The sequence below is a fragment of the Oncorhynchus kisutch genome, linkage group LG28, assembly GCF_002021735.2.
Source record: "Oncorhynchus kisutch isolate 150728-3 linkage group LG28, Okis_V2, whole genome shotgun sequence".
In the NCBI taxonomy this organism is placed as follows: Eukaryota; Metazoa; Chordata; class Actinopteri; order Salmoniformes; family Salmonidae; genus Oncorhynchus; species Oncorhynchus kisutch.
The window spans coordinates 32030219-32049474 of NC_034201.2; the positions used below are offsets into that span (position 1 = coordinate 32030219).

The 19256-nt window shown below is 42.0% G+C and overlaps 1 protein-coding gene across 4 annotated transcripts; it reads left to right on the top strand.

Moving 5' to 3' along the window:
* The first annotated feature begins 6762 nt into the window (after positions 1-6762).
* Positions 6763-14187, top strand: adad2 (adenosine deaminase domain containing 2). Of its 4 annotated transcripts, none has more exons than XM_020463787.2 (9): positions 6763-7195; positions 7687-8166; positions 8666-8794; positions 8977-9127; positions 9374-9541; positions 12748-12962; positions 13063-13300; positions 13493-13625; positions 13846-14187. In XM_020463787.2, the coding sequence occupies exons 1-9, from the start codon at positions 7075-7077 to the stop codon at positions 13954-13956; spliced, it is 1746 nt and encodes a 581-aa protein (XP_020319376.1). In that variant the 5' UTR covers positions 6763-7074; the 3' UTR covers positions 13957-14187. The 4 variants fall into 4 exon arrangements, with proteins under 4 accessions (XP_020319376.1, XP_020319374.1, XP_020319375.1 ...); XM_020463785.2 differs by having other exon boundaries at positions 6766-7195; positions 8654-8794; XM_020463786.2 differs by having other exon boundaries at positions 6766-7189; positions 8654-8794.
* Positions 14188-19256: the final 5069 nt, after the last annotated feature.

Here is a 19256-nt window from a genome sequence, read left to right on the forward strand (position 1 = left end):
ATCAGGTGCATCCCTTCATGGCAGTAGTATATCCATCTGCAAATTGATTTCTTCAGCAGGATAATGCCCAATGCCACAAGGATAGGATTGTCCAGGAATGGATACACTTACATGACAGTAACTTCAACTTACTGCAGTGGCCTGCCCAGTCACCAGATCTCAAGCCAACTGAACATCTGTGGGATGAGATGGAACAAGCTATTCGTAGAGATAGTAGTAGAGATCCACTACCAGCCAACTTGACATAACTGGGGGAAGCATTATGGTCAACATGGGCCAGCATCTCTGTGGAACGCTTTTAACACCTTGCAGAGTCCATGCCCCAATTAATTGAAGCTGTTCTGAGGGCAAACAAAGGAAGGTGTTCCTAGTGTTTTGTAGTTCAAGGAATACAAGTTAGGCTTCCAGTTGTGTCTTTAACTCCAGCTTTTAATACATTACCATAAACATTTCTATATTGTTTTCCTGGTTATTATTTCTCTGGTTATTACATAATCCTATTGTCTTCACATACAGTAATGATGGTTCTATTTCACTCTCTCATACCCTGTTGTATAGCTACATTTTCATCATATACAGTAGTAGTAGGTCAAAGATTCTTATTTCAATATCACACTCTGTTCCCCAGTAAGATAGCATACCTGTTGTCTTTATATGCGGACCAATGCTGTGCATATCTATAGGTATATCTGAGAGGTCTTTGTGTCAAGGAGCAGATGGACTGTGTGCCTGGTCTCGCTCCCTCTCTGGTGCTGTTTCATTTGTATCCCCTCGAGGGGTGTGACACAAGCCTGCCATGGGGCATGGGAACCTGGGAAGAGGATTCACAGAGTTACCCCTGCCCTCCCATCAAAAGGACAAGCATCTGCCTGGTTCACAATACAGCTGCCCAGAGACCCTTTCCCTAAAGGGAGAGCGGGAGAGTTGGGGGAGAATCAGGCCAAGTTCCCCAGACCCTCAGGGGAAAAGCCAGGCTGTTCTGGCCACTACTCCTACCTCCCTACCCCCAGACTGCAGTCTGACTGTGGGACGGGACAAAAGGAGGGGTGGGGGTTGTGCTGGAGCATGTGGCTGGGTGTGGTAGGTTGTGCTCATTGATATGCTGCTCATGTGCAAGCATGTGGGTTAAGTGTATGTAGGGTAAGTATGTGTGTGTCTATGTGATGTTATAGCTATTTTTCATGTGTGTGTAAGGACATGTCTTATGATACTGTAATACAAGGTCCTTTGCGGGCCACAAACTCTTATTGCTTGGCCCAAAGACGAACACCCCAACCACAATCCCAATAAGAATATCTCCATTGTCAGATATTGTAAGGCATGTATCAATAAGGGTAATTTGTGTGTTTTTGAGGCATGGATGTGCAAGTCTCTAGTCTTTTCATTTTACATCTGCCATGTCCAAGAAAACAATGGCTAAATACATTGATATCCCTCCTTGTCTTTAAATATTTTTATCCTAAACTATCCGTTTCCAAAAAGTCTAAACTTCCACAGACAAATCACTTCCTGTATATAATTGTTATCATAAACAAATGCGGTGAAATACATAACATTAAATGGTTTATCAGCTTGAGGAACAGAAATCAATTTTACAATGTGACTCACAATCCTCTTTGTTTCATGTGGTAGCATGATGATAATTTAATACAGGATTTAATACAGGATAAGACTATAGCGAGATCTGCCAGTTTTCACTTCTACCTCTCCTCCTGTCCCTCGCTCCCCATATCCCACCTCTCTATCCTGCTTTCCCTCGCTCCTCATATCCCTCTCTCCCCATTTCCCTCCCTCTCTCCTCCTGTCCCTCACTCCCCATATTCCTCTCTCTCCCCATATCACTCCCTCTCCTCCTGTCCCTCGCTCTCCCCATATCCCTCCCTCTCCTCCTGTCCCTCGCTCTCCCCATATCCCTCCCTTGCTCCCCATATCCCTGCCTCTATCCTCCAGTCCCTCGCTCCCCCCATATCCCTCCCTCTCCTCCTGTCCCTCGCTCTCCCCATATCCCTCCCTTGCTCCCCATATCCCTGCCTCTATCCTCCAGTCCCTCGCTCCACCTATCCCTACCTCTATCCTCCTATCTCTCGCTCCCCATATCCCTGCCTCTATCCTCCTGTCCCTCGCTCCTCATATCTCTCCCCTCATTTCCTTCCCTCTTCATATCCTTCCCTCTCCTCATATCTCTCCCTCTCTCCTCATATCCTTTCCTCTTCATATCCTTCCCTCTCCTCCTGTCCCTCGCTCCTCATATCCCTCTCTCTCTCTCTCTCTCTCTCCTCCTGTTCCTCACTCCCCATATCCCTCACTCTCCTCCTGGAGCTACTCTGGCAGATGGGAGATGAAAGGCGGGGCAGGAGGGACGAGGGAACAGGAACAGGTGGGGGTGAAATGACAAGAAAGAAAAGGGCAGAGGTCAACAGGGGCTAAAAGAAACGGGGGAGGGTACATGCGGAGGAGGAGAAATCGATCGGTCAATTTTACTTTTCTTTTGGCCTCTCTAAATCCACAACTCTTTTCACCAGATGTCAGTTAACTCTATAGCCCAGTGGCAACCTTCTTTGGAGAGGTCAACTGGAAATCTACGAGCACACACACAACGTTGTCTTGGAATGGTAAAGTTAATGTAACATATCTTAGGTTCAGGTTGCAATGGCCCTCACCAATGTTTTTTGATTCTTCCTGTGACTATAAAGGTTGTACATTTGTTATGCCAGTGCAGACATGACCTCCTGCTGCATGTTTGATTTGGCTGAATAGGGACATAATTTAATTCCTTCATTGAATGAGGCCGGGCCCCATAATGCTATCAGCAAAACCAGAGTAGTGCATTTTTTCAGGGAAATTGGAAGGAATTTAACATTTAGTATAATTTCTTGGCAGGAAGGAAGCCTCCATTTGGAACCCATAACATGTTCAAAGTAAATAAGTATTGAAAATATTTTCTCAATCCAGATTAGGAGAACAAGTCATGAATCTCTGTCTCACTACTCTGATCGGAGATGTAAAAAGGCTAGAATACCGATGCCAAGGTTGTCAAGCCGTATTTCATCCGTGTGTTGCTTTATATAAACATGCCATCCAGGGACAGACATGTTTACACTCTGGCTTGAGTTATCTTACTAAAATTAAAGGAGAAGGGATCCAACAACAGTGATGAATACAGCTGCACATTCAGAGGCCCCTGTCAGCCCCCCATTAGACTCCCCCTCCCCTCAGCTATTAGGAATAGAAACCCCCACCACCACATCCTCCAGACCGCACCATCCATGCTATACTACCCCCCCCCCCCCCCCCCCCATAAGCCAGCCCCGGCTGCTGTTTACTAGCCCACTGAGATGGGCAAGAGCTGTAAAACAAGGCAAGGCTGTGTTAACTGCCGCTGTGTGTGTGTGTGTGTGGGGGGGGGGGGGGGGGGGGGGGGGGGTCTCCTATTTCTAATAGTTAAGACTAATTGACTGACTTGAAGATGATAATTAACTTAAGGAACAAATTACAAAAATGATTTCCAGGAATTTAGCATGAGGCCTGGTTGTTCGCCACAAAGGCAAACTGTGAGCTAGAGTTGGATGTAACAGTGAACCTGTTTTTGTAGGTTGCTTTTAATTGGGGCCAATGTGTGTTAAAATGCTTGTGTAGAGGCTACAACATTCAGCACCATTTTCAAATTGTTTATATAGTTTCTTAATCTTTTGATGGGGTGATTGCTGAAATGAAAACCTACACTCTTGCAGAAGAGCCGACACTGCAGCTCAGGCCGCTAATTTACGTAGCTACTTTGCTGCCCTCTAGTGTGCAGACGATGTTATGTCATCTTCACCCCTGCCTTGACAGGCAGTATATGGCACGGGCCACAAAATCATATGCAACCTAACTGCCTCGTTCAGGGGCAGAACGACAGATTTTCACCTTGTCAACTCGGGGGATTCAATCTTGCAACCTTACAGTTAACTAGTCCAATGCTCTAACCACCTGCCTCCATTGCACTCCACGAGGAGACTGCTCCAATGTGTACCTAACCATGAACATCAATGCCTTTCTTAAAATCAATACACAGAAGTATATATTTTTAAACCTGCATATTTAGCTAAAAGAAATCCAGGTTAGCAGGCAATATTAACCAGGTGAAATTGTGTCACTTCTCTTGCATTCATTGCACGCAGAATCAGTGTATATGCAACAGTTTGGGCCGCGTAATTTGCCAGAATTTTACGTAATTATGACATAACATTGAAGGTTGTGCAATGTAACACGAATATTTAGACTAATGGATGCCACCCCTTAGATAAAATACAGAACGGTTCCTATTTCACTGAAAGAATAAACGTCTTGTTTTCGAGATGATAGTTTCCAGATTCGACCATATTAATGACCCAAGGCTCGTATTTCTGTGTGTTATTATGTTATAACTAAGTCTATTATTTGATAGAGCAGTCTGACTGAGTGGTGGTAGGCACCAGCTGGCTCGTAAGCATTCATTCAAACAGCACAGCGTTTTGTCAGCAGCTCTTCGTTGTGCGTCAAGCATTGCGCTGTTTATGACTTCAAGCCTATCATCGCGGCAGGGTAGCCTAGTGGTTAGAGTGTTGGACTAGTAACCGGAAGGTTGCAAGTTCAAATCCCCGAGCTGACAAGGTACAAATCTGTCGTTCTGCCCCTGAACAGGCAGTTAACCCACTGTTCCTAGGCCGTCATTGAAAATAAGAATTTGTTCTTAACTGACTTGCCTAGTAAAATAAAGGTAAAATCAAAAGAAATCTCCCGAGATTAGGCTTGTGTAACCGATGTGAAATGGCTAGCTAGTTAGCGGGGTGCGCGCTAATAGCGTTTCAAACGTCACTCACTCTGAGACTTGGAGTGGTTGTTCCCCTTGCTCTGCATGGGTTACGCTGCTTCGAGGGTGGCTGTTGTCGATGTGTTCCTGGTTCGAGCCCAGGGAGTAGTGAGGAGAGGGAAGGAAACTATACTGGTACACTGGCAATACTAAAGTGTCTATAACAACATCCAATTGTCAAAGGTTAATGAAATACAAATGGTAGAGAGAGAAATAGTCCAATAATTCCTATAATAACTACAACCTAAAACTTCTTACCTGGGAACATTGAAGACTCATGTTAAAAGGAACCATCAGCTGTGTTTGACCAGGAATGTGACCAGATACAATGCTATTTCAAGTAAACAAATTGACAACAGAATTTTAGCATGGACACTCAACAAGCAAAGCACTTACACAAATGACTTAGAGAAGTTGATGATAAAAAGATTGTGGGGTCTGTTTTGTTAGAATTTAGTGCAGCTTTTGTCATTATCAATCATTGTCTGCCGCTGGAAAAACTTGTGTGTTATGACTTTACACCCCCTGCTATATTGTGAATAAAGAGTTACCGGTCTAACAGAACACAGAAGGTGTTCTTTAAAGGAAGCCTTTCCAACATAATCCAGGTAGAATCAGGAATTTCCCAGTGTAGCTGTCCAGGCCCATTACTTTTTTCAATCTTTACTAATGACATGCCACACTGGTTGAGTAAAGCCAGAGTTTCTATATATGTGTATGACTCAACTCTATACATGTCAGCTACTACAGCGACTGAAATGACTGCAACACTTACCAAAGAGTTGCAGTTATCTTTAGAGTGAGTGGGTGGCAAGGAACAAATTAGTCATAAATATTTATAAAACTAAAAGCATTGTATTTGGGACAAATCATTGACTAAACCCTAAACCTCAACTAAATCCTGTAATAAATCATGTGGAAATTGAGCAAGTTGAGATGACTAAACTGCTTGGAGTAACCCTGGATTTTAAACTGTCATGATCAAAACACATTGATACAACAGCGGCTAAGATGGGGAGAAGTATATCAATAATAAAATGCTGCTCTACCTTCTTAACAGCACTATCAACAAGGCAGGTACTACTGGCCCTAGTTTTGTCACACCTGGACTACCGTGGGGCCGTGTGGTCAGGTGCCACAAAAAAGGACTTAGGAAAGTTGCCATTGACTCAGAACAGGGTAGCACAGCTGGCCCTTGGATGTACACAGAGAGCTAATATTAATAATATGCATTTCAATCTCTCCTGGCTCAAAGTGGAGGAGAGATTGACTTCATCACTACTTGTTTTTTATGAGAGGTATTGACATGTTGAATGCACCGAGCTGTCTGTTTGAACTACTGGCGCACAGCTCGGACACCCATGCATACCCCACAAGACATGCCACAAGAGGTCTTCACAGTCCCCAAGTCCAGAGCAGACTATGGGAGGCGCACAGTACTACATAGAGCCATGACTACATGGAACTCTATTCCACATCAAGTAACTGATGCAAGCAGTAAAATTAGATTTAAAAAAACATAAAAATACACCTTATGAAACAGCAGGGACTATGAAGCAACACAAACATAGGCACAGACACATGCATACACACACGATAACATGCACGCTATACACATACATACATACACATGGATTGAAGTACTGTAGATATGTGCTCGTGATGGAATAGGGGCCTGAAGGCACAAGTGTGTTGTGAAATCTGTGAATGTATTGTGACGTGCCTTAATTTTGCTGGACCCCAGGAAGAGTAGCTGCTGAATGGGGATCCATAATAAATACAAATATAACCATAATCAATAAATTACCCAATCAATGTATTTGCATCGGCATGCTTTTAGATTTTGTACACCACTTGCCTGCAAATTCAAACACATGCCAGAGATGCCACTCCATACAGGCCAGCCTAAATGATTGGCATGGGATACATCTTATGTCAGAATTCACAACTCGTAGCAGGTTAGGAGAATTAACGTAATAGGTGAGGAGAATTGGGTTAATGTTAGGAAAATAGTTAAGGTTTGCTAAAATGCAAAACAATTCTACTTGACAAGATGTATAACCCAGTTCCCCCGCATGCAGGAGCCTACATTTCTAGACAAGCAAACACAAAACGAGAAAAAAAAAGTTATTCTATTGAACATAGAAACGCGCAATTTTCATATGTTGATGGGGTGGAGATGATGAATATGAAGTAGAACATGACATTTCCCTTTCAACGACGACTCGCCATCAAGATTGTAGATGTGTGTAACGTTAGCTAAACAGCAACACTATTGTTTTATCCCAAACACGTCAGAAGCTCCTGCTCGTGTCCAAATCCATCGAGGGAACGTCAACCTTCAATTGACATTTCGGGGTGACGGTAACAATTTAAGTTTTATGTTCACAGCTAGAACCTTTAATGTGAAAGTAACGCTATGTCACTAATTAATTGAAAGATTCACGGTTGCTATGCATTAGGAAGCCAAACAAGGCTTGTTACAACTTGTCATTACAGAACTCTTGTGCATATCACGAAAGTGAGTTTATCCTGCTGGATAAGGACAGGTAAATGGTTTAGCTTGCAAATTCACTAACCTGTTGGATAAGGTCAGGTGAATCGTTTGGCTTGCAAATTCAGTATAGAGAACATTTCGACCTATCTTGCTTCACTAACTTAACTCAGTTAACGTTGCTAGTTCGTTTTTTTGCTGTGGTTCCTGCCATGTCCAAGGACGATTAATAACAGTTCCGACCTAGCTCACTTTCGTTATATGGGCATTCATCGTGCATTGATCATATATAGGGCTGTAGTCAGAGAAATCCTGTCCTAACTTGGTTGATGTGTTAAGTATTTTTGGCGTTACCTTTCAGTCTACAGCAGGTCTCATACAATGGTGGACCATAACGTTGTGAACAAGCGGCTGCCGAGAATGGCGGCCTCTCTGCTGAAGCGTTTTCCCTCAGAGGGCGAGCCCGGTATGGGGATGCACCACCGGATCAGCAGCAGTGGTGGGGCCATGGGGCGAGATTTCGACTGTGATGTCGATGACCCTCTGGGCTTCGCCAAAACCCTATGTATTGATGGTGGTGTTTCCAGGACCCCAAACCTGCTGGGGCCGTTGCTGACAGAAGACTGCATGCCTGTCCAGAAGTCATCTTCCCCCAGGCTCCCTCTGCAGGGCCACAGGTTGATGCCAGCTGACCTGGAGGATTTTAGCGATGACTGTGACAGGTACTCTCTCCCAGGCACACCGCCCCGGTCCGAGGGGGACATCAGCTTCCTCAAACAAGGGGTCCTGGACCAGTTGGACAACCTGGAGAGCAGCCCCAAGAGAGGCAAGCGGGTTGGAGGTGGGTGAGGGGCCAAGTGTCCCTTGTAAAATAGGTCTTCTGACCTCAATGGGACTTCCTGGATAAATAAAATTGAGGGAACAGGCTACTTTCTCTGTAAAGGCACACATAGTTAAAGAGATACTTCAGGATTTTGGCAATGGGGCCCTTTATCTACTTCCCCATAATCAGATGAAATTGTGGATACCATTTTTATGTATCTGTGTCCAGTATGAAGGATGTTAGAGGTAGTTGCGCTAACACTGGAAGTCTATGGGTATCTGTATGCTATCAGATACTCATAGACTCCCAGCGATTGCGCTAACGCCAGTTAGCATTGGCTCGCGAAATCTCTAACTTCCTTCATACTGGACACAGAGACATAAAAATGTTATCCACGAGTTCATCTGACTCTAGTTAAGTAGCTAGATGAAGAGCCTCGTTGCCAAAATCCAGAAGTATTCCTTTAAGCACACTTTAGAAAGATCTTAATGAACATCTCCTCTAGCTGTGTTTCCAGTGGGTTACACAGACTGGCATAAACATCGAATGACAGCAGTGTGCAGCGAGAGGTTTGAGCGCCTCCTGAGGGAGTGTCCAGAGTTCCATAGCTGCAAAAGCCACCTGGCTGCCTTTGTCCTAGAGAGAGGTGAGTTCTCCCATACTGCTCACTATAGGTTTCATTCCAGACCCAAAATAAGAGTTCACCCCAAAATATGACCCACTGCATTTTTCACATTGGGTAAACGTATACTCAGTGTGAAACACTGTTCAGCCTAATCTTACATCAACAGTGTGTGTTTATGGGGTGTATTGTTGGTGTATCCTCAGAGGTGATTGACACCGGGGGCCAGTCCTGTGAGCGCTATGAGGTGGTGGCATTGGGCACAGGCCAGTCGAGCTACAGCGGCTGGCTTTGCTTCAGTGGCACCGTGGTGCATGACTGTCATGCCATCGTCATCGCCAGACGGGCTCTCCAAAGGTAGACTACATCCTGGTCGTGTTCATTAGGCACCAAATGGAATAAACAAACTGAAACAGGGAGGGATTACTTGGGCTTGTCCAATTTGAAACGCTAATTTTTCTTTTCCGTTTTCCTTTGTGCCATAATGAACACAACCCTAATAGGATCCCTCTGATAATCCATTGTCTTCTCTTTTTGAGTTCAGCGTTGCCATTATTACTGGATATCAGGAAATAATGTTAATATTCCTTTTTTTATGTACAGGTATTTGTTCAAGCAGCTGCTGCTGTTCTTCAGCCACGACCCCAAGCACAAGGAACGCTCCATCTACCAGAGCACCTCCGACAGCCACCTGCTCCAGCTCAAGCCCCAGATTTACCTGCACCTCTACACCAACCAGACGCCAAAAGGCGCCGCTCAGTGCATCCTCATGTAAGTGTGTTGTTCACGTCAAAGTGCGTGTGTATACATTTTTGGGTACTGTATATGTGGGTCTTTCTATAAGCTAGTGTACCAGTGACCATTTCCTACACAGTACAACTTGTTACAGCTGCTGATAAGTCATTTATAATAATCTGCAAAAAAAAAAATCATGTCATTACATTAAGATATAAAGGGGATCATAACTATATTCAATACAATTCATGAGTTTAACCTGTTATCATGGTTGGTGTCTTGAAAGATTTGTTAAACATTGTGACATAAAATATTTTCTGTCCTTGTGTTTATGGCAGTGTAAGTTGTCCTTATATCATATTAGGCATTAATCAGCTAAATTGGACATTGAACTTGAACCTTGTAAGAATCCTGGATCTAGCTGTCAGTTTCTTTTGTGTGGAGATCTCAGAAATGCAGTGTAACTACCTAACATAGGGGTAGGCAACCCTGGCCCTGATGTTTTTGGTTTAACAGACCTGGAAGACCAGGTGTGTTGAATTTAGGCAATCACTGAACTGATCAATTATCTCAGTCGGTCAGGTGTGGTACCTAGTTGGAACAAAATCCTGTGGCTGTCCAGGAACAGGGTTTCCTTCCCACTGACCTAACATTTTGTGTCTACTTATGTTACGGGGTGAAAACAGTTTTCATGGGCACACAAATACAAAATCGAATGCTTCTAACCGAAAAAGTTACCGTACCTTGATACTTAAATTGATACTGTCATTAACGTGGTTCTTAAATAATTATGCATAATACTTGTTGAATGTGCAGGCACTTGATTCCAGCTGGTTAGTTACGCCTTGATATTTTCACACATCATCTGCTCCAGGAAGGAATTTTCTTAATGACAGTCAAGTGACAAAGAGCTGTTGTGATAAGGCTGTTGTTGTGATAGGCTGTTGTTGCATCGCATGCGCTAAGTGCTGGAAAAAAGGTATTCACGAGTAATGTCCAGAATATTTTGGTGTATCATGCGTTACTCCGGTGAAGACCGTTGTGATTGGATCCACGTTGATCTATATCCCTAGTGAATTGATGTTGATCATCTGTAGTCTGCTTGATTTACAGCAGGATCTCATTAGATTTAACAGGAAAGCGTTACGGTAACAAATTCATATTTTCATATGTATTTGTGCCTCGGATTGGACAGTCTGCAGTGCTTCATTTTGTAGGATAGGCAATTGCGCAACACCCAATGCTACTCCTATACATTTTTCAGGATATAATAACAACAAATTACATGGCCTAGTGGCCTTATTCACAATATGATCTGGTAATGAAATAACATGACAAATGCATGTCTTCCACGTTAGACCTGCAATTTTAAACAATACAAGGGCCTTAAAGTTGCCTACTTGAATTTGGAGCTCAGAAAATCAAGTACTGGAATAGGCTGACCCTGAAAATCAGACATTTCCGCAACTTGGTGCGTGAAAAGTCCTTGTTGTTATTGTAGCCAATTTATAAGTTCTCCTGCTCCCTTAATTTTCTATCAGATTTTGTGAGAGATGTGGCTCCTTCACTTTAATTGAAGGGTGGTGCGGTTATTTTGAGGACGACAACTTCTAATGTTGGCGTCAACTTGGCTTTCCAATACAAATCCTATTGAAAAATTAACCTGGGTTTTGGTCACCTTCCCAATATAAAAACAACAATGGTGAGATTAATGCTACCGCTATGCTTGGCTTTATTACTTGTGCCTGCGTTGGCCACATAGGCTAGAGAAAAATCTATTTAGTCAGGCAATGTCCACAGTATTCTCATATTTTAGAATGTAATAATAAATTGAATATCAATGTCTTGGCAAAAAAAGTCGTAATGGCCTACTTTTTTTTTTACACTTTGTATATGTACAATTATATAAATGACACAATTGAATATATTGAGGTCCTTGGTAATTAAAATGAAGTTCTTGAAAAAGTCCCTGGAAGTCCTTGCTTCAGAAAGTATTCATACCCATTGACATATTCCCCATGTTGTTACAGCCTGAACTCAATGTATTAAATTGTTTTTTTTTCTCACCCATCTACACACAATACTCCATAATGACAAAGTGAAAACATGTTTTTAGACATTTTTGCAAATGTATTGAAGTGAAATACAGAAATGTATAATTTATATAAGTATTCCCACCCATGATTCAATACATGTTACAATTGCCTTTGGCAGCGATTACAGCTGTGAGTCTTTCTGGGTAAGTCTCTTAGAGCTTTGTACACCTGGATTGTACAATATTCACACATTATTCTTTAAAAAATTGTTCAAGCTCTGTCAATTTGGTTGTTAATCATTGCTAGACAGCCATTTTCAAGACTTGCCATTGATTTTTCAATCTGATTTAATTCAAAACTTTAACTAGGCCACTCAAAAACATTCAATGTTGGTAAGCAACTCCAGTGTATATTTGGCCTGGTGTCAATGTCTGCTTTTCATTTTTACCCATCTACCAATAGGTGACCTTTGCGCGGGATTGGGAAGCATTTGTGTTTGAATCTGTGTTTGAAATTCACTGCTTGACGGAGGAACCGCACAAATAATTGTATGTGTGGGGTACAGAGATGAGGTAGTCATTCAAAAATCATGTTAAACACTTATTGCACACAGAGTGAGTCCATGCAACTTATGTTACTTGTTAAGCAAAAGTTTACTCCTGAACTTATTTAGGCTTGTCATAACAAAGGGGTTGAATACTTATTGACTCAAGATATTTCAGCTTTTCATTTTTAATTACTTTGTAAACATTTCAAAAAACATATTTCCTCTATGACATTAGGGATATTGTTTGTAGGCCAGTGACACACAACGTACATTTAATCCATTTTAAATTCAAGCGGTAACACAACAAAATGTGGAAAAAGTCAAGGGGTGTGAATACTTTCTGAAGGCTCTGTATAGTCCTAGGCCTATATTGTTGGATAGGTGGAGCCATGGGTCAATTTGCATATATTCACTTTTACTTCTCTAAGTATACATGTGGAACTGCATGAAAATAATTTGTTTCAAACCATTTAGAATTTTTAATCCAAATGTCACACGTCGGCCCCATTATTTATAGGAAGACCTAAGATGATCGTTACTTGGAGTAATATTATTTGACAATATATCAATTCTCTCTTGATACTCTAATGTATCGATTCCCCCCACCCCCATCTCTTTTAACTTATGTCCTGTACATACTCTTATCTGTCTCCCCACAGGAAGTCTCTGAGCAGCAGCTACTCCTCTCTGAAGCTGCAGTGCCACGCCAAGGGCTCCCTGATTCCTGTGGCCTTCCTCCACCCCAGTGTGTGGGGCGCCCGCGTCTGCTGCATGTCCGACAGCGACAAGCTGTGCCGCTGGACTGTCACTGGGATTCAGGGCGCGCTGCTTAGCCACTTCGTCCAACCACTGTACATCACCAGTGTGGTGCTGGGTAAACATTTTGCAACTGAAAAAAGCCAATGGCTTTAAAATTGAAAAAAGAAAGACCCACAGAAATGAAAAACTTAGATATACTGGTCTCTATTATTCAGGTGACTCCAGCCAGTACTCGGAGAAGGTGTCGGAGACGATCAACAAGCGCCTGGGCGAGGGGGGCTGGGAGGAGCTGCTGGCCCCGCCATTCAGCAGGAAGCAGATTTTTTTCCTCAGCGGTGAGGGGGTGGGGCCTCCACTCAGCCCTGCCCACTGCACAGACCTCAGCATCAACTGGTGCCTCGGGGACGCCAGCATCGAGGTCCTAGACAGCACCAATGGCTTCACTGTGGATGGGTATGTCAGAGCAGAGCAGGTCCTGGGGCCTGGGATGTTGGTTATATCAGGGCAAAGGACACAGTAGGGTGCAATCTTACATTCTACTACTTACTAGATATAGATTAGTACTTTAGACATCTGCATTGTGGTGAGAGTTTTCTTTGGTACCTCAGGGATGGTAATGTTTTTAGTCTCCTCTCTGTCCCTCAGTTCCCCGTTTGTGAGTGGCTCTGGCTTCTCCAGCAGGCTGTGCAAGAGGGCCCTCTACAGTAACTTCCGCAAAATTGCAACTCTGGGAGGATACCGCTGCCTACAGGATCTCCCCACGTACCACAGTGCCAAAGTATGTGTGTGTGTTAATTGCTAATCATTGAAAATGTAACCTGAATTGTATAAGCTACTCTGTTTGAATGAACATATTTATAATTGGCAGGGATGTGTCATTTATCATGTAATGCTGGATTATTTGACTGACGATTTGACTTTTTCTTTTGAAGGTATGAATGTGAGCCATTGATATATGTACTCTGTGGTGAATGATTTGTGGAACCTTGTTGTTGCAGGTGGAGGCTCACTCCTACCAGAATGCCAAGACCGTGGTCAACCAGCAGTTCCTGTCCAACAACGCAGGTCCATGGAACTCTAAACACCTGGTGGACAGCTTCAGTCCCTGAGCCTCTCAGAGTGGAGGGTGGCACGGGGGTCCATTAGTAAGGGTTTCTTTTGAAGGACAGAAGCGGTTGGAGTCTGTTACTTTCTGCATTAAAGGTATTCCCCCTGAGTTTTCCTATGTTCAAATAAGCAGTATTGTACGCTCTGTGTGCCAAGTTTGACAGGTATATCTCCCCATTCTGTTTTCATCAAGTATTCAATAATGTGCAAAATAAAGAGAACTCTGAAGTTAATCAGATTTAAATCTTGAATTAAAGGTGAGCATGAAAACTAAAACTAGGCCCTGTAATAGACTAAAGTCCTGTCCAGGGTGTGTACTTGTGCATTAAGCTGCTTCATGCTACAGAATCAGGAAAATCGCAACTGCCCTATGAGCCGTTCTGGCTCGGACAAGGCTTACTTACAGGTCCCATGAATTTAAGACCTTTTTAATGCCTCTTGGAGTGCAATTGAATACCAATTTTGGGGTCTCCGCGCACCACACACCTGCTAATATTCCTCTCCAAGAATGAGCCCGTGTTGGCAAAAAGTTGCATTTTTAGGGCTATAGCCTAGATGGCTCATATTATCAGGCTGGTGTGCTATTTTAGCAATGAGCATAATCCTGTAGCCTAATGGATGTAGTAGCATAGTGGCTAGGCTATAGATGGCTGAAGCATGGGGTTGCCCATCTTTATTTGTTTAGGCTACCCCAATGGGCTGATCATTAGCTAGATCAAACTCAAGTGTTCAGAATTTTGGCTTCGATATCAATACCAGCTTAGTGTAATGATACTCCATACCATATCAGTACCACTGTCGGAAAAATGCCTTAGTAAAATATACAGCAGTGTTCCTGTATAAAACATGTGGTCAACTCTATTTGGAGAGCTAGGCCACTGGGTATGCAGCCTTTTGATCCAGCACTACTCAAACACATCGGAGTCCACTTAACAAGGTTCTGTTGAGTTGTAGAATCTGGTGTGTTGGCGTAGGGCTGGAACAAAAGTCTGCACACCCAGTAGCTCTCCTGGAGGTATTATGCTGTAACATTAGCATACAACAAAAAAGTCTAATAAAATGATTCCCTCATTCAATGAATAAGGTATAAAATGGCTATACTTCAAAGCAAGGTAGCTAAACAGGAGGGCTCGACTGACTTTATCCAGTTCAAAGTATAAGACATTAAAATACACAAAACAAAAATAAAAACGCAGTATGTAAAGTGTTGGTTTCATGAGCTGAAATAAAATGGCCCATAAATGTTCCATATGCACAAAAAGCTTATTTGTCAAATTCTGTGCACAAATTTGTTTACATCCCTGTTGGTGAGCATTTCTCATTTGCCAAGATAATCCATCCACCTAACAGGTGTGGCATATCAAGAAGCTGATTAAATAGCATGATCATTACACTGGTGCACACTGTGCTGGGTAAATTAAAATGTTGTCACGCAATGCCACAAAATTACTTCGGTAAGAGGATGGCAAAGTCACTGTTCTTCATTTTCTGTTTATCGACCCAGCTCTAGTTAGTGTTGTCGTCGATCAAAATGTTGGCAGGGTTGGATATGTTTCTTTCTAAATGTAATCCGTTAGTTACCTGTCCGAAATTGTAATCAGTAATGTAACTTTTGGATTACCCAAACTCATTAACGTAATCGGATTACATTCCATTACTTTTAGATTACTTTCCCCTTAAGGGGCATTAGAAGAAGACAAAACTGTATGCTATCAATTGAATGACATCTATTGCAGGATAAATCAATGGTAAAGTTTACATAGCTGGCCATACACTACCGTTCAAAAGTTTGGGGTCACTTAGAAATGTCCTTGTTTTTTAAATGAAAGCACTTTTTTTTTGTCCATTTAAAATAACATCAAATTGATCAGAAATTTGTTGTAAATGACTATTGTAGCTGGAAACGGCAGATTTTTTTTTGAATATCTACCTAGGCGTACAGAGGCCCATTAACAGCAACCATCACTCCTGTGTTCCAATGGCACGTTGTGTTAGCTAATCCAAGTTTATCGTTTTAAAAAGCTAATTGATCATTAGAAAACCCTTTTGCAATTATGTTAACATAGCTGAAAACTGTTGTCCTGATTTAATGAAGCAATAAAACTGGCCTTTAGACTAGTTGAGTATCTGGAGCATCAGCATTTGTGGGTTTGATTACAGGCTCAAAATGGCCAGAAACTAAGAACTTCGTTTCTGGCAAAATAGCTAGAAACTAAGTGACCCCAAACTTTTGAACAGTAGTGTTTATGGATGTAAAATGTTACTTCATGGGTTGGTTTTTATATATTTAAACTTTTATGTAACTAGGCAAGTCAGTTAATAACAAATTCTTATTTACAATGACAGCCTACCAAAAGGCAAAAGACCTCCTGTGGGGCTGGGATAAAAAAAAATACAAAAAAAATAAAACACATCACAACAAGAGAGACCTAAGACAAAAACACAGCATGGCAGCAACACATGACATCACAGCATGGTAGTAACACAACATGGCAGCAGCACAAAACATGGTACAAACATTATTATGCACAGACAACAGCAAAAAGGTAGAGACAACAATGCATCATGCAAAGCAGCCACAACTGTCAGTAAGAGTGTCAATGATTGAGTCTTTGAATGAAGAGATTGAGATAACTGTCCAGTTTGAGTGTTTGTTGCAGCTCATTCCAGTCGCTAGCTGCAGCGAACTGAAAAGACGAGCAACCCAGGGATGTGTGTGCTTTGGGGACCTTTAACAGAATGTGACTTGCAGAACGGGTGGAGGATGAGGGCTGCAGTTGATATCTCAGATAGGGGGGAGTGGGTCTTGCGATGGGTATACAGAGATGGCCAGTTTACAGAGGAGTATAGCGTGCAGTGATGTGTCCTATAAGGAGTATTGGTGGCAAATCTGATGGCCAAAAATGGTAGAGAACATCTAGCTGCTCGAGAGCATACCTGCCAATCTATTAATTATGTCTCCGTAATCTAGCATGGGTAGGATGGTCATCTGAATCAGCTTTGATATGTGCTGAAAGAAGGACACTGTACCATCTAGCCATACTCCAATGTACTTGTATGAGGTGACTACCTCAAGCTCTAAACCCTCAGAGGTATTAATCACACCTGTGGGGAGAGTGAGTAATGTTTGGTCTGATGCAATGGGCTTTCCTCAGAATTCTATTCATTCCAATAAACGTTATACCCCTTGATCTTCAAGAATAGGACTTGGAAAGATGGAAGTATAGATCAGCCTGTTTTACCTGAGCCATGACCCCAAAACTAAGGACTTATTAGCCAGCCCTACACTGTTGTTTATGATTTTGGAGGACTGATTGGGCTCATTGATTTGAGTTGAAAAATAAATAATGCGCTCATGGAATGGCATGCTTTGAGCACTACTGAAAAGTGCTATTTACATGTGAAAAATGAATGCCATATGCTGCATTTGCTATAGGCCTATTATTTACCTTTTTTGTTGGTGACACTTTGATAACTTGACAATGTGCAGCTGTTTAAAGGGCACATTTACAGATGAAACAAAACGGTTGCCCCGCCTCTGTTTTGGTAAAAAGCTGTGGGATGTAACCACTCTCAGATTAATAGACAGAGCTATGGATGCAAGGACTGACCATCCATGATATTAACATTATTGTTTGAACCATGTTATGAGGCTATACAGTGTTTGTTTACATTTACAATGTTTATAAACATTGAAGAAAAACATGCTTATATGTTGGGTTCTCATGGTGTGTGACTGACAGTTGAACTAAGCTCATGAGGCATTTAAGTTATATTCTTCAAGAATCAATGGAGATAAGTCCAATGGATGTAGCAACTACAGATTGCCCCTTTTTAATTCTATAAAAAGTGTGCAAGTTTGAGCATGTGTCCATTAGGCCTATGGATAATTTTTTTATCAGCATGAATTAGATTGAGCAATATTAGCCCCACTTTTATTCCATAGGCTTGGATCCGCACTATGCAGCTGTTGCAAGAGCGCCTTTTTCACTGGCTGTCCACTGGTTTCAAAAACAATGATTGATAGGCAGCTTAAACTTATTGAATTCAACCATTATTGGTTTGAAATACACATTTAGATTTGTGAACAGCCATCCACAATCCGTAAAGAGCAAATAGCAAAATGAGAGAGTAGCAGTGTGTTTCACATCAATGCGCAATGTAGAAATAAATCAATTATAAGTGATATCTGTATCGCCGTAGACTACAGGACTACTGTCATTTTTACCAAGTGTTTATTCAAATTGGATAATCTTTGGATGCTGACAGCAATAGCACAATTGGAAGACATAGCTTGGACTGTAGCCTAAAAAAGTATATTCCTGCTCTCCATCAAACACATGTGGTGTATCATCATAGTGGTCCCTGATTTGTGGTCAGACTCGCTCAGGTGGAACAAACTTAAATTTGTGCCTTTTTTCAATGCTGATTTGAATGTCATTGAGAACAGTGTCAAATCTTCTTTTTTTCCCCGCAAACATCCTTTCTGAATTTAGAAGTAATCATCCAGTTTTTCAAAAGTATCTGTAATCTGATTACAAGATTTTTGCTGGTAACGGATTACAGTTACCGTTTTTTTTTTTGTAACCCCTTAAATGTTTCAGAATACATGTAATCGTTCCCTCCCCAGCCCTGTATATACAGTGGGGCAAAAAAGTATTTAGTCAGCCACCAATTGTGCAAGTTCTCCCACTTAAAAAGATGAGAGAGGCCTGTAATTTTCATCATAGGTACACTTCAACTATGACCGACAAAATGAGGGGAAAAAATCCAGACATTTTTAACATTTTTTTGTATACAATCTAAATGGACCAAAAAGAGACAATAGAAAAAACTGTCAATGGCAATGTGAGAAAATTATGGTAACTGTCATATATATATATATATATATATGACAGTTACCATGATTTTCTCACATTGCCATTGACAGTTTTTTCTATTGTCTCTTTTTGGTCCATTTAGATTGTATATGTATGTATGTACGTATGTAAACATTCATATACATGGCTCATATATTATACAGCGCCAAGCCAAACCGCCTGACTCAAGTCATTTTACGTACCCCTGCTAAAACAGGAACTAGCTCACACAGCCAGCAATAAAACTACCCCCCTAACACTATCCCCTCAGCTTCGTTGTCTCCCGACCCCAGGAAACAAAGACATTCCATCGCAAGAACACATACACCCAGCCATAAAACTGACCCCCTCTGCTCTCCTGTGTCAGATTTCCTGACACACAAATGTCTCCTTGTATAAACACACATCTCACCCCCTCTACTGGTCGGGAGCTCAGAGAACAA

What these genes read in the sequence shown, in the direction of transcription:
- adad2 (XM_020463785.2), top strand. Translation starts at nt 7,075, where the DNA reads ATGTGTGTAACGTTAGCTAAACAGCAACACTATTGTTTTATCCCAAAC. An exon ending in ATTGACATTTCGGGGTGACG is followed by an intron (nt 7,196 to 7,686) that starts GTAACAATTTAA and finishes GTTACCTTTCAG; the next exon opens with TCTACAGCAGGTCTCATACA. An exon ending in GCCGCTCAGTGCATCCTCAT is followed by an intron (nt 9,542 to 12,747) that starts GTAAGTGTGTTG and finishes GTCTCCCCACAG; the next exon opens with GAAGTCTCTGAGCAGCAGCT.